The sequence below is a fragment of the Trachemys scripta genome, chromosome 1, assembly GCF_013100865.1.
Source record: "Trachemys scripta elegans isolate TJP31775 chromosome 1, CAS_Tse_1.0, whole genome shotgun sequence".
Taxonomy (NCBI): Eukaryota; Metazoa; Chordata; order Testudines; family Emydidae; genus Trachemys; species Trachemys scripta.
Window position 1 is genome coordinate 92,527,294 of NC_048298.1, and position 25,256 is coordinate 92,552,549.

The 25,256-nt window shown below is 49.7% G+C and overlaps 1 protein-coding gene across 1 annotated transcript; it reads right to left on the minus strand.

Moving 5' to 3' along the window:
- Positions 1-294: 294 nt before the first annotated feature.
- Positions 295-22,968, minus strand: CSF2RB (colony stimulating factor 2 receptor subunit beta; the record flags this gene model as incomplete). The annotated part of the gene is given in 11 exon segments (XM_034777432.1): positions 295-361; positions 8,637-8,808; positions 8,915-9,060; positions 9,458-9,618; positions 9,709-9,844; positions 14,854-15,025; positions 15,465-15,622; positions 16,202-16,386; positions 18,521-18,650; positions 21,405-21,574; positions 22,550-22,968. Coding segments are annotated over 10 exon segments (1,391 nt in total), but the record flags the coding sequence as incomplete, so codon positions are not given.
- Positions 22,969-25,256: the final 2,288 nt, after the last annotated feature.

Sequence of the window (25,256 nt, forward strand, 5' to 3'; positions counted from 1 at the left end):
CAGGGTCACTTCTCTTGTGGGGAGGCTATACCTGACACACAGCCTTACTCTGGGCCCCCTTGTCAACCCAGAGGTCCTGAAACTCCATGGCCCTACATTCAACCTGCTGTCCGACACGGAGAGAGCTCTGCACTGCACCCCAGGCATATCTCCAGCTCAACTAAGCCCTAGATCAAGGATAGGGGTGTACACATGCAGCACCTCCCTGCACTCACTCGACCAATGTGTCTGGCGGATCTCCAACTCCCAGTGCAGACTTACCTGAGTAGGCATCTATAACCACACCAGACAAATGCTATCAGCATGATGGTGAAGAATGGGACCAGCAATGGGAGAATCAGTTGTGACCCGGCTGAGGCAGCTAAATGAGAGAGAGAGAGAGAGAGATAAAGAGACAGCAACAGAAAATAGCTTCATTCTATAGCGAACCTTATGTTCTGGATGCTCTGGAGGGATGATATTGAGGTCAGGAAAATGTAGGTTGCCTATCAAGTCACGTGTCCTAACTGACAGGTCTGTTAAACCATGGAATACTCACCCAGTTCTAAAGGGGATGTGATCCTCAAGCCCCTGTTCTCCCCAGTCTCATGTTAGGGCTATTTAAAAAAAAAACTAAAGAAATTCCCAGAGCAAAGAACTTTGTTAAAGCAAAGTTCAGGCTGAGGGCTTGTCTATACTCTTGGCTAAATCAGCATTGTTGCGATCAGTGTAGAGGTGTAGATTTAGTGGGTCTGGTAAAGATCTGCTAAGTCGATGGGAAAGCATTCTCCCGTCGACATCTATACGCCGCCTTCCTGGGAGGCAGACGGTAAGTCAGTTAGAGAGCGTCTCCTGTCGACACAGCATGGGGATCTGGGGGTCATAGTGGACCACAAGCTAAATGTGAGTGAACAGTGTTGCAAAAAAAAAAAAAAAAAAAAAAAAGCAAACATCATTCTGGGATGTATTAGCAGGAGTGTTGTAAGCAAGACTAGAGACGTAATTCTTCTGCTCTACTTCGCATTTTAGGAAAGATGTGAACAAATTGGAGAAAGTCCAGAGAAGAGCAACAAAAATGATTAATGGTCTAGAAAACATGCTATGAGGGAATATTGAAAAAATTGGATTTGTTTAGTCTGGAAAAGAGAAGACTGAGAGGGGACATGAAAACAGTTTTCAAGTACATAAAAGGTTGTTACAAGGAGGCGGGAGAAGAATTATTCTTCTTAACCTCTGAGGATAGGACAAGAAGCAATGGGCTTTAATTGCAGGAAGGGCGGTTTAGGTTGGACATTAGGAAAAACTTCCTAACTGTCAGGTTAGGAAGCACAGGTTAAGCACTGGAATAAATTGCCGAGGGAGATTGTGGAATCTCCATCATTGGAGATATTTAAGAGCACGTTAGACAAACACCTATCAGGAATGGTCTAGATAATACTTAGTCCTGCATGAGTGCAGGGGACCGGAACAGATGATCTCTTGAGGTCCCTTCCAGTCCTATAATTCTATGGTGTAGACACTCCTGTAAGCTGACCTAAGTTTCATCAATTTCAGTTACGTAATTTACATAATTTATGTAACTGAAGTAATGTAACTGAGGTCGACTTACAGCTTTAGTGTAGACCAACCCTCTGAGAACAGATCAGTAACGTCCAGGTGAAGTTCCTTACAAGAACATCGCAGATATCAACAAAAAAAGACTTGCAGTTAAGTGTAAATGTACAAGAAACACAAACATTTGAGAGTCTGGAAATTCACTATTAAGGCCTATTCAATCACCTCTCCTATTTGTACATGTTCAGGAAGCCAATCAGGGACCAGGAAACACACCACGATACCTAGTGACCAATCACACAGCCTGAATTCCAAATGCTGAACAACACACCCATGAAGTAACATTTCTCTGAATGACCAGAGAAACCCCTGTAGGTTCCGACAGATTTGCTTAAAATCAGTTGCAAAGAGCCCATCTTATTTCACAGACATGAAAATGTTGTTCAGAATGAACAGTTCAACCAGCTCCACTGATTGATCCCTTTCTACCTTCTAACATGGATCATTCCTTCCCTTCTCCAGCCCTCCACTTAGATCCATGAACTTCTCTCACTGGCCTCCAGCCCCATTTTCAGCCTGACCAGTGGGATCCAGTCTGCCTGGTTCCTCTTAAAGGTAGTAACCTGGAAACTTCAAAGGCTGCAATGCAGACATACAACGTGGGGAAGATTACAGTCATGTTACCCTCCTGTGACATTCTATACCTTTGGGGAGCATGCTGTAACCCCCATATTCCTCATTTTTATATAATCATGATCTGAAGTATAAAGCATGCCTTGTAAGGTATCAGGGGAAAGGTCATTTCTCTATCCATATATGTATATTGTAACAAAGTTCCTCCTCTATCTTGGTGTTTCCATGGCCCATTTTACAGCAAGGCATTCTCTTTCCACCACTGCATATTTTTGTTCCCTTGGAAGGAGTTTCTGACTGAGGTATAGAATTGGGTGTTCCTCCTCCCCGACCACCTGTGATAGAACGGCCCCCAACCCTACTTCCGATGCATCCGTCTGCAGGATAAACTCCTTGGTGAAATCAGGGGCTATCAGTACGGGGTTATTGCAGAGGGCAGTCTGTAGGTCTGTGAATGCTTCCTCTGCTGCGTCAGACCATCTCACCAGATCAGGCCCACGGGCTTTCACTAGGTCTGTCAGGGGGCTTGCCCTTGTGGCAAAGTGAGGGATAAATCGTCAGTAATACCCCACCACACCTAGGAACGCCCGGACTTGTTTCCTGCGACTTGGTCGGGGCCAATTTTGGATGGCCTCTAACTTGTTCACTTGGGGTTTTACCAGACCTTTTCCCACAACGTAGCCAAGATATTTGGCCTCTGTAAACCCTACAGCGCACTTGGCAGGGTTTGCTGTAAGGGCAGCTCGCCTGAAGGTATTGAGGACTGCCTCCACCTTCTCTAGGTGAGTTTCCCAGTCTGGGGTATGAATGACCACATCGTCCAAGTAGGCAGCAGCATAACTGTTATGCGGGCGTAATAGCTTGTCCATGAGGCGCTGGAAGGTAGCTGGGGCCCCATGTAGTCCAAAAGGGAGGACAGTATATTGAAAAAGACCCTCTGGTGTAGAGAACACAGTCTTTTCCTTTGCATCTTCTGCAAGGGGAATCTGCCAGTACCCCTTTGTCAAGTCTAAGGTAGTCAAGTACTGGGCATTACCCAGACGGTCCACTAGCTCATCTATGTGAGGTATGGGGTACGCGTCGAACTGGGATACTTCGTTTAGTCGCCGGAAGTCGTTGCAAAACCTTGTGGTGCCATCAGGTTTGGGCACCAGCACGATTGGGCTGGACCACTGACTGTGGAATTCTTCGATGATCCCCAACTCCAGCATTTTTTTTACTTCTGCTTTTATTTCCTCCCTTTTTGCCGCTGGCACCCAATAGGGCCTCATTGTTATTCCGGCCCCAGGGTTCATGACGATGTGGTGATATGTCTCGGTTGTTCAACCCGGTTTTGTCGAGAACACATCTTGGTTCCAGAAGATCATCTCAGACACCTCATTCTTCTGGTCTGGTGTTAAATCAGGAGACACTCTCACCTGTTTGGAAGGCTTATTTTCCTGGGTTAGGTCTTTTTGGACCGTTGCGCATGCCTCTTGTGCATGCCAGGGTTTCAGAAGGTTAACGTGATAAATCTGTTCTTGTTTTCTGCGTCCTGGCTGCCGCACCTTGTAGGTTACTTCCCCCACGGGTTCAACCACCTCATAGGGCCCCTGCCATTGGGCCAGAAGCTTGCGTTCTGCCGTGGGTACCAACACCATAACCCGATCCCCTGGTTGGAACTGTCGCACTTTTGCCTGGCGATTGTAATGGGTTCGCTAGGCCTCCTGTGCCTTCTCCAAATGTTCCTGTACAATAGGGGTAACCCGGGCTATCCGGTCTCGCATCTGCATTACATGCTCTATTATATTTCTCCCCTCATTGGGTTCCTCTTCCCAGATCTCTTTGGCGATATCTAATATGCCACGGGGGTGACACCCGTATAATAACTCGAAGGGGGAAAACCCAATTGAGGCCTGTGGTACCTCCCGGATAGCGAACATAAGGTAGGGTAGTAGGGTGTCCCAATCCTTCCCATCCCGACTTACCACCTTCCTTATCATAGCCTTGAGGGTTCGGTTAAACCTTTCTACCAACCCATCAGTCTGTGGATGGTAGACCGAAGTTCTCAGGGTATGTATATGGAGCAGCGTACAGAGGTCCTTCATTAGCTTCGACATAAATGGGGTTCCTTGGTCGGTTAATATCTCCTTTGGTAACCCCATTCGGGCAAAGATCCCCACCAGCTCTTTGGCTATAGTTTTAGAGGCCGTGTTCCGCGGGGGGACGGCTTCTGGGTAGCGAGTAGCATAGTCCAAAACAACAAGTATATATTGGTGGCCCCGAGCCGTCTTCTCCAGGGGTCCCACTAGGTCCATGGCTATTCGCTCGAAGGGGACCTCTATGATGGGAAGGGGTACTAAAGGTGCCCTCAAGTGGGGACGGGGACTGTGCAGCTGACACTCTGGGCAGGAGGCACAGTACCTCCGCACATCTTCATGTACTCCAGGCCAGAAGAACCGTTGTAGGACTCGTGCCAGGGTCTTCTCTACCCCCAAATGCCCCCCAAAAAGATGACTATGAGCAAGACTTAATACAGCGTTCTGGTGTTTCTGAGGTACTAGGATCTGCTGTACCTTCTGCCCCTGTACTGATGCAACCCGGTATAAGAGATCCTTCTTCATTATGAAGTAGGGTCCTGGTCCCTGGATTTTCCCTTCCACGGGGACCCCATCTATTTCAGTCACCTCCTTCCTAATGTTGTCATATCTTGGGTCTTCTGCCTGGTCCCATCCAAAATTTCCTCTCTAGGGGCCCAGTCTCTGTTGCCTCTACTGGTTCAGAAGCATTAGGGTGGGGGTCAGACTCAGGTGCTTCTCCCTCCTGCATGGCCTCCTCTTCAGCTGCGCGGGTCTGCCTACCTACAAGAGCAACCCTCTGGCTTTGGGTCAGTATTCGGGTTCCCAAGGCCTTAGCTGCCCATCTTTCTACCCTGTCTGGGAGTGGAGAACAAATCTGGGGATATTTCAGAGAAGATTGGGGGTTGAAAGTCTGCTGTGGATGCCTCATCAATTTTAGGGTCCCCATCTTTCTCCAATCCCCCTACTGGGAGTAAGTTTCCAAACCCTGGGAAGTCCCTCCCTATGAGCACCGGGTATGGGAGTTTAGGGACTACACCTGCTGCTACCTCAGTAGTGTTCCCTTGGATCTCGATTTTTACTGGGATGGTGGGGTAGTAACTAACTGTCCCATGGACACATGTTATCCCCGTATGTTTAGCCTGCAGCAGCTGACTACGCTTCACAAGCTTCCCTGAGATAAGCATGATAGCACTCCGCGAATCAACCAGTGCCGTGGTCCCTACCCCATTTAGTTTCACTGGTCTGGTATAATATGTGGGGTTAGTGAGACCCCCACAAGGTGGATTAGGGAGCATGGATCTGCCCAGTTCCCCAGGTTACACTGCATAAGCTCCTCAGCATTGGGACACTGTGCAGCTATGTGTCCCCACTCCCCGCAGGCATAACATCTGTATGGAGCCCTAGGTGTTCCCCGGTCTCTTGGTTTGGGCAGTCTAACATCACGATCCTCTTCTCCCTCAGTGCTCCGACTCTTTGTGGCCTCTGATGGGCCTTCAGCCTCTCTTTTTCCACCTGGGCCCTCCTGGTGGCCCAGTCACCCGAACTTTAGGACTTGATGCTACTAGTTTAACCTGGGGTGCCTCTTCCTTAACTGGTCGGGTCAGCTCCCTCACTGTCCTTCGCCTCTCTACCAGGGCGACAACCTCATGAAAGGTGGAGGGTTTGTTCTGGCTTACCTAGGCACGAAGGTCTGGTGATAGTCCCCTCATGTATCAGTCGATGACCAGAACCGCTAGTATCTCTTCCGGACTCCGGGACTCTGTTTGCAACCACTTTCGTGCAAGATGGATGAGGTCATACAATTGGGACTGCGGGGTTTTGTCTTCCTGGTACCTCCAACCGTGATACTGCTGGGCCCGCACTGCTATCGTTACCCCAGATCTGGCCAGGATCTCTGCTTTCAGCTGGGGGGTAGTCTGACGCAGCCTCTTCAGGCAGATCATGGTAGGCCTTCTGGGCCTCCCCACACAGGACTGGGGCAAGGATGCCAGACCACTGATCTCGAGGCCAGGCCTCCCGTAGGGCTGTCCTCTCAAAGGCCAGAAGGTATGCCTCTACATCATCCTCCCGTGTCATTTTCTGCAGCCAATGGCTGGCCCGTATGAGCCGCGTCCCATCATGGCCGCGATTCAGCTCTGTAAGGGATTTTATCTGGTTTACCAGTTCCCGCAACATAGCTTGGTCTTGAGCAGCCTGGTCCATCAGCAGGCGATTAGTCTCTTGCTGCAGCCGCACTGCCTCCTGTTGGGCGGCTGCCTGAACACGGGTAGCCTCCTGCTGGGCCACCGTAGCTTGTATCAGTGCCAGCACTACGTCATCCATTGTGGTGAAAAAAAATAAACTCTCTCCCTTTTTTTTTGTTTTTTTGTTTTTTGTTTAAATCACCCTCCTTTTTCCGCCACGCTGTGCACCAGTGTGACAAAGTTCCTCCTCTATCTTGGTGGGTCCTGCGCTTATTGGTGGATTTTCTTTCCTCAGAGATTCACCATGTGGGTTGTGGAACAGCCCAGAGACCTTCCCCTCTGGGAGAACCCACAGTCCAGATCAGTTGGGAGGTTTGGGGGGAACCTGGGCCCGCCCTCTACTCCAGGTTCCAGTCCAGGGCCCTGTGGACTGCAGCTGTCTATAGTGCCTCCTGTAACAGCTTCATGATAGCTACAACTCCCTGGGCTACTTCCCCATGGCCTCCTCCAAACACCTTCCTTATTCTCACCACAGGACCTTCCTCCTGGTGTCTGATAACACTTGTGCTCCTCAGTCCTCCAACAGCACACCCTCTCACTCTCAGCTCCTTGCACCTCTTGCTCCCAGCTCCTCACACTCCCACCACAAACTGAAGTGAGCTCCTTTTTAAAACCCAGGTGCCCTGATTAGCCTGCCTTAATTGATTCTAGAAGCTTCTTCTTAATTGGCTCCAGGTGTCCTAATTAGCCTGCCTGCCTTAACTGGTTCTAGCAGGTTCCTGATTACTTTAGTGCAGCCCCTGCTCTGGTCACTCAGGGAACAGAAAACTACTCATCCAGTGACCAGTATATTTGCCCTCTACCAGACTCCTGTACCCCACTGGTCTGGGTCTGTCACAATATCATTAATGCATATGAAGTTATTATAATTGTGTAGTATGGTTGTCACTAAATCATGCTGTAAATTAGGAGAATCAGACAGATATTAGCTCCCCAGAGGCAACAGCAAGGAAAGTAACCAGCGCCCGGGCAGGGTGTCAAACAACCCATCAACAGCCATTGTCCAGCAAGGGAGCTACAGTGCATGAGGCCACATCAGGGGAATTGCTCTCCTTGGTTGGAGAGATTCAGTAATGCTCACCTGACTCTGAAAGGGGAGGGGGGGAAGGGGGCAAAGCCAAGAGAGGAGAAAGGACATGATAAAAGGGAGAGACATTTGGCATGCTCTTCCTCTCTCTTCCACCTACATCTACAGACACCACATCAAGCAACTGAAGCACTGATCAAAGGGGAGAGCCTGGCTGAAGAGCAACCAGCCAGCCTGTGGTGAGAAGCATCTAAGTTTCTAAGTACATTGAAAGTGTTAAGATCAGCTTAGAATGCATTTCGCTTTTATTTCATTTGACCAAATCTGACTTGTTATGCTTTGACTTATAATCACTTAAAATTTATCTTTGTAGTTAATAAATCTGTTTGTTTATTCTACCTGAAGCAGTGTATGTGGTTTGAACCATGTCAGAGTCTCCCCTTGGGAAAACAAGCCTGGTACATATCAATTTCTTTGTTAAATTGACAAACTCATATAAGCTTGCAGCATCCAGCGGGCATAACTGGACACTGCAAGATGGAGGTTCCTAGGGTTGTGTCTGGGACCAGAGATATTGACTAGTGTCATTTGGTTGCAAGTAGCAGGGAGCAGCTTACATGCCAGAGGCTGTGTGTGAACAGCCCAGGAGTGGGGGTTCTCACAGCAGAGCAGGGTAAGGCTGGCTCCCAGAGTCAAGGATTGGAGTGACCTAGCAGATCACCAGTCCATATAACACCAGAGGGGAATGTCACACCTCCCTAATTTTCCTGGGAATCATGGAACTAAATCCGCTGTACGACACTGACAATGTAGGCAGTTCATGCTTCTAATCTTCCTTGTGGAGGCCTCCTTCCCTCCTCACCTAGTGCATCCACTTCCTGCCCCTGATTTTCATATAGTTTTCTTGCTCCCATGGAGAATGGCAGCCCTGGGATCCCATTCAGATAAGCCAATTATACTCCTTCTCTGTGATATGAAGCATGCAGCCAGGTACCAAGGGGACCCTGGTCAGGCTCTTTGCTTAAGTAAGTGTATGAAACCTCAGTTTCCCTGAAACTCCAGCCAAGGGACCCGTTTCTCTAGGGAGGGAACTGACCCCCTCCCCCAAAGCCCCAAGCCAGTAGCCCAGCTGGGATGTACCACTCTCAGTTTCCCAGGTGCACTCCTCACTCCACTCGCTCCAGGGCCCCTTGTAGCTATCCGAGTGCACCCTCGCCCGCATTTTTCCCCTATAGTGTGTGGAGGGCTCCAGCATCTGCAGGGTGATGATGAAGGGAGGCTTGTCATTGCTGATGTTTACAATCTGGGCATTCTGGGAAGAGAAGAGGAGAAGAGATGGAGGAGGGGTGAGGAACTCTCTGTCCCATCCACCCACCTCCCTGGCAGAGTCCTGGGCTCCCAACAGTACCATCACCTACCTCCAAGGAGTCAACAGTCTTCCAATATAAGAATTCATATCTCTGGCCTATATGGTCATAGCTTAGGATCTGTTTTGTCCATCTCAGCTCATACTCCTGGTCTTTCATCTTTGTCATTGTCACGTTGACAGGTGCAAGTGGCTTGACTAGAACACAAACAATGCATTAGGAACATGGATCCATCTCCCAGCTTATCTTCCTGCCCATTCCCTTTTCCACTCTGGGTTGTGGGCAGGACTAAGGATATGCGGGTGCGAAACTTGTTGCCTGAGCAGACTAGCACCAAGGACTGCTAATAGCAGTGCCCCCATCTGACACATCTCATCTCCACACGCCCATTCTGTGCCTCCTCGCAGCAGTGCTCTGTCGGTGCCAGTCAGGAGCTCCAGTGCTGGGAGCTTCCTTTACCAGCCCTCTGTCCCACCCACACATCACTGTCTAGCTCTTTTGTTAACCATTCCACCTCTGTCAACCCAAGCGTTTCCTAAGCTGGAGGAGAACCCCCCTGATAACCCTGGGCAGAGGATCCAAATGGGCTCTCACTGTTTTGGGAGGCTTGAATCAGTTTCTCCTCCTCCTTGGGCCGGACAGTTATGAGGTACTGGCTCAGCCTGCTGGGGTTGGTGACATAGATCTCACAGCTGTGGAGCAGGTAGTGGCTGCCAGGCAATTCCTCCTCATGGACTGGAGAGCATTCTGTCTCTCTGGGGAAGAGAGTAGCCAGGCCTGAGTGAGTAGGAGGGATGGTCAGATACAGGAGGACAGGCATAAATTGCCATGGGCAGGTCACTTACTCTGATGCCGGTGGGGTTCTGTAGAAGAGCGCGAACAAGACAGAGCTGGTGACTTCTGTCCTCACTTCCCAGCTGCACATTAGCCGATCAACCCCATTGAAGAGGCAGCGAAGGTTCTTGGGCTGAGCCTCATCCCCTAGTGAGGAGCCAGTGGTTAGTGTAGCTCTGGGAGGGGCAGGGTTGGGAGGGATGCGGAGGACAGTGGAGCGGGGACTGATTGTAACATTGAGGGAAGAAGGGAATACTTTTAGACTGATCTTCACTACAGAGTTAGGTCGATGTAAGGCAGCTTACGTTGACCTAACTTAGGGCAGGTCTTCACTACGGGGGTGGGGGTCGATTTAAGATACGCAAATTCAGCTACGCGAATAGCGTAGCTGAATTCTACGTATCGCAGCTGACTTACCCCGCTGTAGGGACGGCGGCAAAATTGACCTCTGCGGCTTCCCGTCGACGGCCCTTACTCTCACCTTCGCTGGTGGAGTAAGAGCGTCGATTCAGGGATCGATTGTCGCGTCCCAACAGGACGCGATAAATCGATCCCCGAGAGGTCGATTTCTACCCGCCGATTCAGGCAGGTAGTGTAGACCTAGCCTTAGTAAATGTCTACACTAAAATTTCATTCCTGCTGATTTAAAGCACCTGCTATGCTGATTTAATAACTCCACCTCCGTGAGCAGCATAGAATTTAGGTAGATGTAGTTAGGTCGAAGCATTGTCAGTGTAGACCCTGCGTTACTTATATCAGCCATTTGTGGTCTTTAGGTGTCCCACAATGCCCCATTTTGACCGCTCTGGTCACCATTTTGAACTCCATTGCTCAGCAGCCAGGTACACAGGAAGCCACCCCTCCTCTTTAAAGCTTTGTGAATTCTTGAAGTTCCATTTCCATGTTTGCCCGGCTTGGAGAGCTCACCTAGCAGCTCTAGAGAACGCCTAGCAACTGCCCTGCTGACCATGCTGGCTACATGCTACAGACGCGCTCCTGCCCGGAGTATACTGGGGATGGGGAGGGAGTTGGATCTCTTGGGTCTGTCAGGAGAAGAAACTGTGCAGGCACAGCTCTGAGCTAGACATAGAAATGTCAACATCTAGGAGAAGGTCACTTGGGGCATGGAGGAGAAGGGCTACAGGAGGGACCAGCAGCAGCACGGTGTGAAAGCCAAGGAGCTGTGGCAGGTGTATCAGAAGGCAAGGGAGGCTAACAATCACTCTGGTGTGTAGCCGCAGTCCTGCCATTTTTATAAAGAGCTGCATGCCATCCTCAGTGGAGACCCCACTACCACCCCCAAGAGTCCCGTGGATATTTCAGAGGAGCCCGAGTCACAGGCCCCTGCTATGAACAGTGAAGAGGAGGTGGAGGAAGAAGAGAAGGAGGAGAATGGAGAACAGGTGTCTGGGGTTCCAGCCTCACAGTGAGCCAGGACCTGTTTTTGAGTCCTGGGCAGTCCAGCCAGTCCCTACAGTCCAGCAGAGATGAGTCTGATGCAGGGGAAGGAACCTCTGGTAAGGCTGCAGTTTGCTTTGAAATTGTTGGGTTGGAACCACCGAAGTAGCAGGACACATCTGTTGATTTACTCTTTTTTTACTTATGCTAGAAGAGGTAGTGAAATAACCAATAGAGGAAGTGTTGCTATCCGCTTCTCATCCCCCTCTAGAGTTAAGAAGAAGGGTCCCCACAGAACAGTTTGTTTATGTGCACCAGGATGTCCCAAGAATCCTCTATAATGATCTTGAGGTTGTCTGCAATCCCTTGCTGAAGGTTTCTGGGGAGGGCTGCCTTATTTCTTCCACCAGGGTAGGACATTTTCCCACATCACTCAACAGACATCTATTCTATCTCTGCCCTCCACCCTGGTGGAAACGTTCCCTCCTTTGCTTCACAGATATTACGCAGAACACAGCAGGCAGCTATAACCATTGGGATTTTTTTCATTGAGATCACTCACTTCTCCACTGGGGTGAGCAGATAGCAAGTGTGAAAAATTGGGATGGAGTGCAGGGTAACAGGTGCCTATATAAGACAAAGACTTGAATATTGGGATTGTCCCTATAAAATCGGGACATCTGGTCACCCTATTCTCCACTGTCCATGCAGATCTCATTTTGGTGTCTCTGAGCTGGAGCGCTGGGGCAAGCTCTGTACACAGATCCAGGAATATGGCCTTGCACATCCGAAAGTTCTGCAGCCACTGCTCATCATCCCAAACCCGCATGACAATGTGATCCCACCAGTCAATGCTTGTTTCTCAGACCCAGAACCAGCTCTCCATCATCTGCAGCTGCTCCGTGAATGCCATCAACAACTTTGAATTGTTTCTTTCTATGCCCCACAGTAATCTAGCCTCCAAGGAATTATCATAGAAACCACAACTGCATTAAAAAGGCAAGAAGAAAAGCAACAGGACAGTCTGCAAAATATCTTCAGTGTCTGTATATCAATGCAAGGAGTATGGGGAATAAGCAGGATGGACTGGAAGTCATGGTATATGAAGAAAATTATGACTTAATTGGCATTACAGAGACTTGGTAGGACACCTCTCATGATTAGAGGGATATAGTTTGTTCCAAAAGGAAAGGTATGGGTGGAAAAGGAGGCAGCACTGTGCTGTATATCAAGAATGTAGACACTTGCTCTGAGGTGCAAGAGGAAGTGAATGGCAAACATACTGAGAGTTTCTGGGCGAGGATAAAAATGGAAAAGCAGAGTAGCAATGTTATGGGGGGGGGCTATTATACAGCACCAAATCAAGAAGAGGAAGTGGATGAGGCATTCTACAAGCAGGTAACAAGATTAGCTAACACACATGAGCTAATATTAATGGGGGATTTTAACTTCCCTGATATCTGCTAGAAGACTATTACAGCGAAACATAATATGTCCTGCAAATTCTTAGCATGTGTAGGGGACAACTTTCTGATTCAGAAAGTTGAAGAAACAACTAGGGGGTCATCCATTTTGGACCTGGTGTTGACCAACAGGGATGAATTAGTTGTGAACATGAAGGTGGCTGGGAACTTGGAGGGAAGTGATCATGATCTGATAGAATTCAAGATCCTAAGGAAAGGAGGACATGAGAACAGCCAAACAAGAACACTGGACTTCAGAAAGATAGATTTCAACCAGCTTGGAGAAATAGTAGGCCATGTCCCATGGAAAGACCAATTAGGAAGAAAAGGAGCCAAAGCGTGCTGGCCATTCCTAAAAGATGTAATATTAGAGGCTAAACATCAAGCTATTCTAATGCAGAAGAAAGATAAGAAGAGCCACAGGAGGCCAATGTGGCTGCACAAGCAGTTTTTTACCTATCTAAAAACCAAATGGGATACATCCAGGAAATGGAAGGAGGGCCGTGTCACCAAGGAAGTTTACATGGGAATAGTGTGAGTGTGTAAGGACAAACTCAAGAAAGCCAAGGCAAGAATGAGTTGCACCTGGCATGGCATGTTAGAGACAACAAGAAAGAGTTCTATAAATGTGTCAGATGAAAAAGAAAAATCAGGGAAGATGTGGGCCTGCTGCTCAATGGAGAAGGTGAGCTGGTAATGGAAGATAGTAAGCACTGAGCAGCTATGCCTTCCTTTGCGTCAGTCTTTCACAAAAAATAACATGTGACTGGATGACTAGTGAAGTTACCATAGATAATAAAGAGGAAGGGATGCAGATCAGAATAAATAAAGAACACGTCAGAGATCTTCTGACTAATCTGAATGAATTCAAGTTAGCAGGGCCGGATGCAGGGCCGGTGTAACCACTAGGCAAACTAGGCCAAAAAGCGGTGCCCCAAATTTTTTTTTTACACTACAGTGGAGTCACATCTTACGCAGGGGTTAGGTTCTAAGGTCAGAGCATAAGAGGAAAATCATGTATAGTGAAAATTACCATAAGGTACAGTACATACAGTATACACTGTATGCACTAGAACAGGGGTCCTCAACCTACAGCACATGTGCCAAAGGTGGCACGTGAGCCGATTTTTTTTTTTTTAATGGCTGGCCACCGGCCCGCTCAGCCCACTGCTGGTCTGGGGTTCCGGCTGGGACCCTGGCTGGCAGTGGGCTGAGTGGGCCGGCGGCTGGGACCCTGGCTGGCAGGAGCCGGCGGACGAAACCCCAGACCACTCAGCCCGCTGCCAGCCCCGTTCAGCCCACTGCTGGCTGAGTAACGGAACCCCAGGCCGGCAGCAGGCACAGCAGCGGCCGGGACCCGCCCCCTGCCATTAAAAAAATCAGCTCACGTGCCACCTTTGGCACACATGCTGTAGGTTGAGGAGACAGAACATTATGGGATGCAGATGAAATTATGGGATGGAGAATACTGCATTCTGGGATGTTGAAATCATGTTCCCAGTCACCGCTGTGCCACTCATTTTGGCCCCAGGAGGCACTGCAAAACCTTCCCCAAACCCCCTGTGCTTGATGGTGGCGAGTTGCACACTGGGATAGCTACCCATGGTGCACTGCTCTCTGCATCGATGCAAGCACTGCTGATGAGGATGCGCACCACCAACACAAGGAGTATAGTGTGGACACACAAATGTGATTTAATTTCTGAGGAGGCTATATGCCAACATCACTTGGGTCAACATCATTTAGTAGTATAGCGATGCCCTCTGTTTCAGGGTTTTCTATGAGAGCCCAGAGCATTATGCTGGTCCATTCATCCAAAAGATACAATCCACATATTGCAAGAGACAGAGAGACTGGCCTCTCCGGAGCCCACATCCCAAAACCCACTATCTCCACTGGCACTCACTGGCCCTATTGCTGAGAGGCCCGATACTGAGCACACCTAGAAGGGCCCCATCAAGGCGAGGGGTTTCAGGTGAAATGGCAGGGGAAGTTTGTATAAGGAGCTTGTACTGCCCCTGCCAGTGCTGCACTGGGACTGGTACCTGTGCCATGGGACTAACCAGAGCACTGAAGTTTCCGCAGCTACTGCTCTGGTACCTGTCAGTGACACTAAATTCACTTCAAATAAGAGAACACCAGTGAAACTGGACCATTTTCATCAAATTCCAGAGATTCTCCAACGTCATCAGCTCAGCCCCCAAATCCTCTGGAAGCGAAGCACAAAATCCCTCTGCTCCCAGCATCTCATCACGTCCCTCCTTCCCCCCACGCCCCCTCGGCCTCCGGAATTACCTTCCTGGGACTTCCAGGACACGGCAGTGCTCCATTCGCTGGACTGCCCAGACCAACCAGCGCCCTGGCTTGGCTTGGATCGCACACGAGCTTCATAGGTGCTGCCTGGCACAAGGGCATCACGCCTCAGCAGGCAATGGGAGGAGTTTGCGACTGACACCGAGGAAGATTTCTGTCAGTGGGGAAGAGATAGTGAGGAGTCAGGGGTGGTGGAGAGAGATAGAGAGACTTGTTAGAGAGGCATGGGAGTATCCTTTTCTTGGGCAATTCTACTTAGCCAAGCACAGCCAGCGCTGTGATCCCAGGGTAAAGTGAAGCCAGATACTGCTTGTGCAGGGCTCATTGCTCTCATAGTGCAGAGGCTGCTTTTTACTTGCTAGATCTCTGGCCATGACTAGCCAAGGCCGGACGGCACAGGGTTTGTAAGATGCACACACAGCTAGCTGCAGTGTGCACGGACCCACCGTCTGGGTCATTCAGGTTTCAGAGGATCAGCTGGGTTCAGCAGCAGCCAAGCAGGTTTCAGAGGATTGCAAAGGTTTGTTTTCCACCCTCTAAAAGGTGCAACCAAGAACAGCACATGCCAATGCCTAAGCACATCTCATGCCTACCTCCCAGGATTCCCACTCCCGCTTGTAGGTCACTTCAAACTCCAATTCATCATGCACCCAGTGGCTTTCATTAGTCCCTTCAGCTGCTTCCCAGGACAGCAAGAAGTCACCTGCTTCTGTGATGTTGATCCAGAGCTTCTGAGGTGGGAGGGGCTGGACTGGAAATGAGAAGGGACAACACGGGTTGCGGTTATTGGTAGATGGGGATGGGGAGTGGGCAGAGGGCCTGTCTAATACTTATCCTGTTGGCACTTGGCAGTGTAACAAGTAGAATTGCCAAGGCCATAGTGAAAATGGTGGTGAACAGAACAGAAGGGTAATAGGGACATGAGTGCAGTATTCTTAAAGGTGAAGACATATTACTTATTACATATTACATTTTTCTGAGTAAAAAGGTTTGTTTGAGATCATTTTTTCCTAATGGCAGAGACACTTGGCCAGAGCAAGAGGGTGGGTCAACTGGGAGGAATATGTCTGGTTTTTCCATTGTAGGCTGGTAAGGAAGGAATCCATCCATCCATCTGTCATCCTCTAAGTGAGAAACAGAAACACAGGCCTCACAATGGAAATGAAACTATTCCTGGCAGGATAATAAGCTGACATGCAGAAGTAAGGTTAAACGTTAGCGTTCAGGATTCTTGACTAGGGTTAGGGGATCAGGGCAGAGGAAGAAGTTTTAATTTCACAGGATCTCAAATATTCCTGGAGAGAAGAGAGCGGTGGTGTCTTGCCCTTACCATTCTGGAACAGGCTGACGTTCAGCTCGGCCTGCAGCAACCGGTCGGGTTTGAAAGTGTAACTGTCGCGCAGCCCAATAGCAAACATGGTGCTGTTCCTGTGGCAGCTCCAGCAGACACAGGAGTCCTGGCAGATCGGCAACTCCTTGCCTCCCTGAGGCTCACATGGGATCTGTGTGCTTCTCCTATGTGCAGAGAAAGTGGGTGAGGAGGAGCTGATTAGGTACAGATAGAAAATCCCAAATTAGGCTCCTGAAATCTTCCCCACATTCTGTTCTAGTCTATATAGATTCTTATGCTGCACTCATCACCATAGCATCTGAGCACCTTCGAGTAGATCATTAAGCAATGTGACTTCACATCTGTCATCTGTGGGTGGGTCTCATTCTCTCCCCAGGGGGAAAAGCATGTGAAGTGCAGTGTCTTGTGTTGGTAGGGATTTTTTTTTTTAAATATACACATGTTGCTGTGTATTTCTATTAGCAAAGGCATGTCAAAGAGATCGCCTTGCACTTGGAGTGGAAGGTGTGAGGTTGTGACTGTTGTTAAGTTCCCATAGAAGTTGATTCCACAGTCTCAGACTGGCCCCTGAGAAAGCTCTGTCTCCAGCACAGATGAGAGTTAATCTTAGTGACAAGAGTTCCATTGTGCCAGAGAAGTGGAGTTGTCAACCACAATTTTTGTCCCAGAACATTAGATGGCCCGTTAGATGGCTTGGGCCCCAACCCTGGAGAGCCTTGAAGATAAGGACAAGACCTTTAACTTGATTTGAAATTCTGTGGGAAGCCAGTGGAGGACAGTGGTGGTGAGTTCCCGATAGGCCTGTGTTGCTGAGGAGACACGCTGCAGTGTTCTGTACTAGCTGGAGTTTCCTACACACTGAAGGTTTCATGCCCAGGTACTTTGCCTTGCTGTGGTCCAGCCAAGAAGTGACAAAGGTGTGAATAACTGAAGCCAGGTCCACCAGGATGGGACCGAGTCCGCCAGCCAACCAGAAATGATAAAAAGCATTACTTGCTGGCACTGCTATGTGAGAACTTAGGGTCAGCGAGGAATCCAAGAGTACTCCTCAATGATGGACTGAACTGACTGGTTGTGGGTATGTGACTTCAGCCAAAAGAGACTGCACTGTGGCTGCAAACACTTCAAAATGCTTTCCTCTGCCCACCAGCTTCACCTCTATCTTGCTCTGGTTCAGCTTCAGCCAGCTGTTCTTCACCCATGAGCTGGTCTCATCCAAGCACTGGGCCGTCTTGGTGGTAGTGGCGTGCTTGTGTGCGGTGAAGGATAAGTAGAGAGCTGTGTTTCATGGGCATATTGCTGGCACTAGTGTCCAGTTGTCTGACTAGTTCACGCTCATCCCAGGATCCATCCTCACAGCTCATCTTCTGATTGGACTCCAGAGCATTCTCTCAAGAGTCAAGTCCTTGTACGGGTTCTTTTTCCAGGGGTGATGGGCTCACTTAGGTCCCAATCCAAAGCACAGTGAAGTCAGCGGGAGTCCTTCCACTGACTTCAATAGGCATGGGATCAAGCCACTAATGATTTCAACATCTCTTCCCGAAAAGGCAATAGAGATGATACCTTCCTATTCCCCACCACTTTCCCCCATTCCTAAACCCTGACCTTTACTCTCCCCATCTCCCCATCTCTTGCTTTCCACATCTCCCTTTCTGTCCCTCTCCCTCTCTGCCCACCACATCCGTCCAGGCCTGATGGCTCAGTTCCCCTCTCTAAAGGAAACAGATGTGGTGGGCAGATACTGGAGGTACATAGCCCAGTAACTCTGGGCGGAAACCCGATTGCACAGCTTGGCATAACCACTTCTCTCTTTTCAGTCTCTCCACCCATCCTTATTTTGCAGATGTGACCTCACCAGAGCTATGTTCCTTCTGACCCCGCAACAAAGAAGATCCAGGGGAATGTTTGGGAGTGGGGAACCATCCCTCTCTCTTCTGCTGATGAATGAACCTCAACACAGCTGTACTCTAATGCCTATTTCTTCACTCCAGGTACGGTAAGCTAACAGGCCCTGCCATCACTCACACCTGGGATGCCCCAGAAAAACCAAGGGAGAGTGATAGAAAAAGTAATAAAATAAACTGATCAGCGCACCTTCCTGTATCTCCCCATCCTCCCAATGCAGACCTAAAAGAGTCTCCAATTTCCACCCCTCAGCAGGACCAGCACAGGTGTCCATGTGCTCCTCAAAGCCGGGCTGTCAGCTCGGATCCCTTTCCCTCCTCCCATTCCCACCTCTTAGGTTCAGCAGCCAGAGGCCTCTTGAGTCCTGCAGCAGAGCAGGGGTCAGGCACTTACTTGTCTATATTGTCCTCATGGTAAAGTGTCACATTGAGGAAGCGACGTGCCACTGTGCGTTCCTGCCATGTGCAGGTCATCTGGGAGGTGTAGTCATTGTAGCAGCGCAGGCTCTGCATCGGGAGGCTCTCTGCAGGGGGAAGGAAAGCACAACGCTGTGGGTGGGTCATAGAGAGGGGCAGTGAGGAATAATGGGATGTGCACACCACTGCCATGGCGGGAAGGTCAAAGATGGCGAAATGGGGCACAAATGGGTAAACTCTCCCGGGAGTCCCTCGCATGTCAGTTAGCTCACGTGTCAGGGATGTCATGGACAAAAACCTCCCGCTCCCCGATGCTCACAATACAGAGGCTGGAGAAGAGAGGTTTACTTACCAGGAGCTGTGGTAATGAGAGAATCGTCCCTGTGCATTCACAGTCTGGCCAACTTGTGTGAGTCTATCATGAGTCTCAGACTACTGAGTGTTTTTCTTAAAGCCCCAACATCTGCACTGAGGTTATTACCCGAGACTCTCACTTTTCATGTACAAAAAGTAAGTGTCTGACCTACACAGCTGGGAAGAGAAGCTTGAAGGATGAGCCCTAAAGACGCCAACACAAATGACATATCAACCCCCCGCCCAGCTGTATTCTCATTCAAATCTCATGATATTTAAGTCACTCTCAGGATTTTTTAGGCCTGACCCTTGATTTCTGAACGCTGGGGGTTGGCAGTTCTGATTTGCATTGTGGGAGTCGCCCTGGTGGTGAGCACATAGAATCCTCGTTGAAAGCCATGTTGGGGGGTGCATGAGCGTCCTCACAGTGTCATTGGTCAGACGACCTCCTCTGCATACGGGAGTGAGCCCATCAACTGCCTCCATTCCTTCTCCTGAACTGCTTTATTATTGTTGCATTATTTCAGGAGGTGTCACTCGCAGTAATGCACTATATGACATGTCATATGATGTCAAGCCATGCCACAAAATACCTCTAAGGCCCAAGTGAAGGACTTGGCAATGAAAAGGGCTGTCGTGGTGTGAGCATGGGATTTGGACCTGAGAATGGATCACATAGCTTAAGAGCCTTGGGGGTCAGATAGGCCTGGAGACTTGGGTGTCTTTCCTTGAGTGTGTGAGAGGTGAAAGCCCTGCCAATAGCACATTGGGCTGGGGAGTGTGATTGCCCCAGCACAGCAGACATCAGACATGCACATCCACCGCTGGAAAGAGAGATGTGCATGAGGCACCTCCTCTGAAACCCATTTTAGGCTCTGTATGGGGTCTGGGCTTGGTGCAGAGCTGGGACAAGAGGGGCTCAGAGGGAACATTGTGGAATTTGGAGAAATTTCTCCCTTTCTAAGGTACACTGACCTAGAACAAGCAACAAACAACTAGCTCAAGGGTGGGCAAACTACGGCCTGGAGGCCACATCCAGCCCTTCAGATATTTTAATCCGGCCCTTGAGCTCCCGACGGGCAGCGAGGTCCGGGACTTGCCTTGCTCCGTGCGTGCCGTGGCTCCGTGTGGCTCCTGGAAGTAGCAGCATCCCCCCCTCCGGCTCCTAAGCATAGGGGCAGCCAGGGGGCTACGTACGCTGCCCCTGCCCCAAGCTCCAGCTCCTCAGCTGCCATTGGGAACCGCGGCCAATGGGAGCTGCAGGGGCAGCGCCTGCGGACGGGGCAGTGCTTCGAGCCACTTATCTGCACTTCCACGTAGGAGCTGGAGGGGGGACATGCTGCTACTTCCAGGAGCTGCTTGAGGTAAGCGCCACCTGGAGCCTGCACCCCTGACACCCTCCTGCGCCCCAACCCCCTGCCCCAGCCCTGATCCGCCTCCCACCCTCCGAATCCCTCGGTCCCAGCCCAGATAACCCTCCTGCACCCATAACCCCTCATCCCCAGCCTCACCCCAGAGTCCGCACCCCATCCAGAGCCCACACCCCAACCCCCTCCCCCAGTCCGGAGCTCCCTCCACACCCTGAACTCCTCATTTCTGACCCCACGCCAGAGCCCTCATCCCCAGCCAGAGTCTTCCTGCACCCCAATCCCCAATTTTGTGAGCATTCATGGCCCACCATACCATTTGCATATGCACATGTGGCCCTTGGGCCAAAAAGTTTGCCCACCCCTGAACTAGCTCTAACTGTGCACAGATGGGAGATTAATCCTAGAAACAGGAGCAGTCAATAGACATGACAGAGGGTCCTGTTTTTTCTCTGCAGTGGTAAAGAAGGAACTAAGGTGGTTCAGAGGGATGGACACCCCTAGACGTGAGCCTTTGACATTGACACTGGTGACTTGCTCTGTCTCCCTGCCCCTCACATTTCCCCCCTCCTCTCTGTCTCTCTTTCACACACACCTCACAGTCATCCTCCCATTTGTCCACACCTCCAAATGGATATTCGTTCACTTACATTCCCACCTGAATCTATGTATCGTTCTATCCCTCCACTCTCCTTCAGGGGTCTGTCTATCCCTGCACTGCACCTCCAGTTCATCCACCTACTCACCAGCCAGCTTTTTCATACATTTGCACAATAGCCCATCTGTCCATCCCTCCATCTACTCACTCTCCTGCTCTTCCATCCATCCATCCACTTCTCCATCCAACCATCCACTTCTCCATCCATCCATTTCTCCATTCATCCATGCACCCTCCCATCTGTAAGTCCATCCACATTTCCATCCACTTACCATACCACCCATTCACGTAAACAATCACCCTCTTGCCTGTCAGTCTAGTCATCAACATACACATCTGGAATGGCAGAGGGAGCAGTTGAGCAGAGGAAACAGGAAAAGTAGGAAAGGGAATGGAGAAGAGTAAAGGGACTGGAAGGAGGGGAGGGAAGATGATAAAAAGGGCAGGGGGGAAAAAGAAGAGGAAAAGAAACCAAAACTTACCTCGAGATTCTCCGACCCTGAAAGCCCAGCACAGAGCCAGCAGAGCCCTGCAGAACAACTTCATCTTCACACCAGCCTGCGCCCACTAGCTCAGTCCTGCTCCCTGTGCTCTGGGCTGGTCGCTGGCCTGGGGTTCTTGCACTCACACTTATTAACTCCTTTTTTGTCACCTGTTGAATGTGGAAGCCAAGCTCTGATGGTCAGGTGTTTGGGACCTTCTGTGAGACAGAAAACCTTCCCTCCTGCACTAAGGGGACCTTTCACTGATCCATCAAGGCCACAAGGGACCATTAGGTCACCTAGTCAGACCTCCTGTAGGACATAGGCTGGAGAATAAAATTGACTTCCAGGACCGGTTCATTGCAGGAGAGAGGGGAATTCAGTCTCCATGTTCATTCACCACTGGGATTCCCCCACACACATACACAGCTCCCTCATTTGTTTGCAAGCCTGCCCTGGAGACTCACCATCCTACCCTACCCCGCCCCATCTCCCGCACTCATATACATCTCCCCTCTCTTGGGATGAGATGGGGATTCAGTCTTCATGTTCCTTCAGTTCTGGGCTTCTCCCCCATATGCTTCTCCTCCAGCAACACCCCTCGAGAGAATTGCTTTGAACTGATTCCAAATGGCAGTTTGCAGCCAGCTCCCCTGGAATTGCTTTGGGACCCAATCCACAGACATAATCCCAAAGGAGATTTATTGTCTCTTTTTGTGGGATCTAGCATTGAATTCAGTGGTGCAAAAACCATGGTCAAATTCTCCATTGGTGTAACTCAACTGAAGTGAAAGTACTTGCACCACTGGAGAATGTGCCCCATATTACTGCTTTCTAAAGAGTATAACAGACCCCCCCCCCGCCTTGGGCACAGCCACAGAGCCAAGCCTCTGTGCTCTGGGGATGTCTGATCTGGGGCTTTTCTCCACTTTGGGAAAGCATGGAGAAGAGGATCCACCCAAAACAACCCCCAGCTTCCTAAATGCCATTTCCTTTGATAGAATATGAGGTTCTAGACAAGTGAACATTCATCACAGAGATGAGATCTATGACTAACGGCTCCAGAGCTCATGAGCCCTTGTCTGTCCAGGGACAGGCTCTCTCTGCCACGTACCCTTCCCCCAGTAAAGGCAGAGTTTCCTCACCTGAGCCAAGAGCTGCCGGTGGGACAGCCTCCTCACAGCAGGTGGATCGCTGACCCTCTCAGTTCTCACTCCCTGGCAGCTGGAGCGTCTTTACACATGCAGGAATCAGCAATGACCAATGGCTGTCCAAGACTGGAATGGATCCCCATGGGAAATAATGAAGCTGGGGTATCCCCTGCACCTTTTGCCCTCTCAGGGCTTCCACACCCTGTATGCCTCCTTTCAGGGAGTAGATACAGTCATAAACACTCTGAAGTTGGAGTGTGACACTCAGACTCTGAACTTCCTATTTTTGTAGTTTGTTTGACACCCTCGGAGCGCCTTCTGAGGCAGTTCTTAAAACCTGGGCGGGGAAGGGAGTATTTCTCTTTTCATTGTTATATTGTATTGTTTCTGATTAAACAGTTTCCAGGAATCAGGACACATTGTTTTCTTCAAATCAGGAGTAATACACTGCTAAAAGAAGCTGTCCTTTGCTTCCTATCTCCTTCCCCCTCCCCCTGCCCCCCCACTCGGACCCTCGGGAAGAAGACAGATGGAAAAGAGAAGTATTTCCCTCCCTTCCTGTCCCCTGTTTGTTTCATCCACATGCTGTATCTTCCCATAACCTAGATTGTAGATCTTTGGGGGCAGGGATTACTCTTTTCTATATTGACCCCTGGAGTTCCAGTGAATTCAGTGAGCTTTGCATCATACTTTAAATAATAAAGAGAGCACAAGAGGAGCTAGAAGAAAATTAGAGGGTAGAAATGTAGGATAACTCACCCAAGAATCCCACATGGTTTTAAATAAAACTTCCTGTAACTACCAATTAGCCTTCAACCTAGAGGCCCAAGAAGTGGGCTACGGAGAGTTGTGAGTGTCAAGGATGGGGCCCTCTGAAGCCTAGCAGCCCTTTGGCATGGGTTATAAGGGTCAAGGTGGGGCATGAAGGCAAACTGGGGGCCAGCATTCCTCTGAGGTTGGCTGTAAAGGCATTTATAGGCCACGGATGGGGCGCTCTGCAGTGCAGTGCCCAGGGAGACTGTGTGTAAGGGGCACGGCGTGGGGTGACTGGCGACAATGGCAGGCTATACAAGGTTATATCAGACTGAGTGTTAGGGCACACTGGAGTCCAGCAGCCCCATGAGACAGATTGCAAGGGACCAGAATGAGTCAGAGGCAAGAGCAGAGCTCCATTTGCTACAGGGCACATCTGCACTTCAGGCTGGGGTGTGATTCCCAGTTCAAGGAGACATACTAATGCTAGTTTAAATATAATGCAGACAGCAATGTGAGCAGTGGGAAGGGCTAGCAGCCCCAAGTATGTACCCATCCAAGACCCTAGGCACAGTGAAAGTATACAGGAACAAGACCCTGGGAATGGTTCCCCGCATAGCTTATCAGAAGGGACTTTTGTGGTCATCTAGTTTGACTGCCTGTCTAACTCAGGCCATAGGGCTTCCCTGAATTAAATTCCTTGTTGAACTAGTGCAGATCTTGTAGAAAAACAGCCAATCTTGATTGTAACATTTCCAGTGATGGCAAATCCGCCATAGCCCTGGCTAAATTGTTCACTGATGAAAATGTTAAATAGTGTAGGGCCAAGAACCAATCCCTATAGACCCCACTAGCAATACAATGATGATTTCCCATTTACAGTTACATTCTGACACCTATCCATTAGTCAGTTTTTAATCCATTTAATATGCCACGTTGATTTTGAATCAGTCTAGTTTCTTAATCAAAATATCCGGAAGTACCAACTCAAATGCCTCACAGAAAGCCAAGTATATTACATCTACACTATACCTTCATCAACCAAACTAGTAATCTCATAAAAAATATCGAATCTGACAAGATCTATTTGCCATAAACCCAAGTTGATTGGTATTAATTATATTACTCACATTTAATTCTTTACTAATTGAGTTCTGTCTCAGCTGCTCCATTAATTTACCTGGGATCAATGTCAGATTGACAGGCCTATAATACCCAGGTCATCCTATTTACTTTTTAAAGTATTGGCACAACATTAGGTTACTTCCAGTCCTCTGGAACTTTTCCAATGTTCTAAGACTTATTGAAATTCAACATTAACAGCCCAGACGTCCTCAGCCAGCTCTTTTAAAATCCGGGACCTGCTGATTTAAAGATGTCTAACTCATAGGCACCGACTCTGTGGGTGTTCCAGGGCTGGAGCACCCATGGACAAAAATTAGTGGGTGCTCAGCACCCACTGGCAGCCAGCTCCCCCTCCTGTCCCAGCGCCTCCCCCTCCCTCCCAGCGCCGACTGCCTGCCGCAATCAACTGTTTCGCAGCGTGCAGGAGGCTCTGGGAGGGAGGGGGAGGAGTGCAGATGGGGCATGCTGGCGGGAGGGGAAGAACTAGGTGGGAAAGAGGTGGAGTGGGAAGAGGCAGGGCAGGGGTGGGAGCCTGGGGGAAGGGGGTGAGTGGGGGCGGGGCCTGGGGCAGAGCGGGGGGTTGAGAACCCCCCGGGCCCAGAGGAAGCCGGCACCTATGGTACAGTAGCTGCTGTTTAACATCCTTCTGAGTTACTATTAGAATGGAGAGTCTTTCATCTTCATCATACAATATGAATACATCACCCTGCTTCCCACCCCCCAAAATACAGAACAGAAATGGTCATAGATAGGGCTCTACCAAATTCACGGCCACGAAAAACACGTCACGGTCTGGCCCCGTGAAATCCAGTCTGACCCCGTG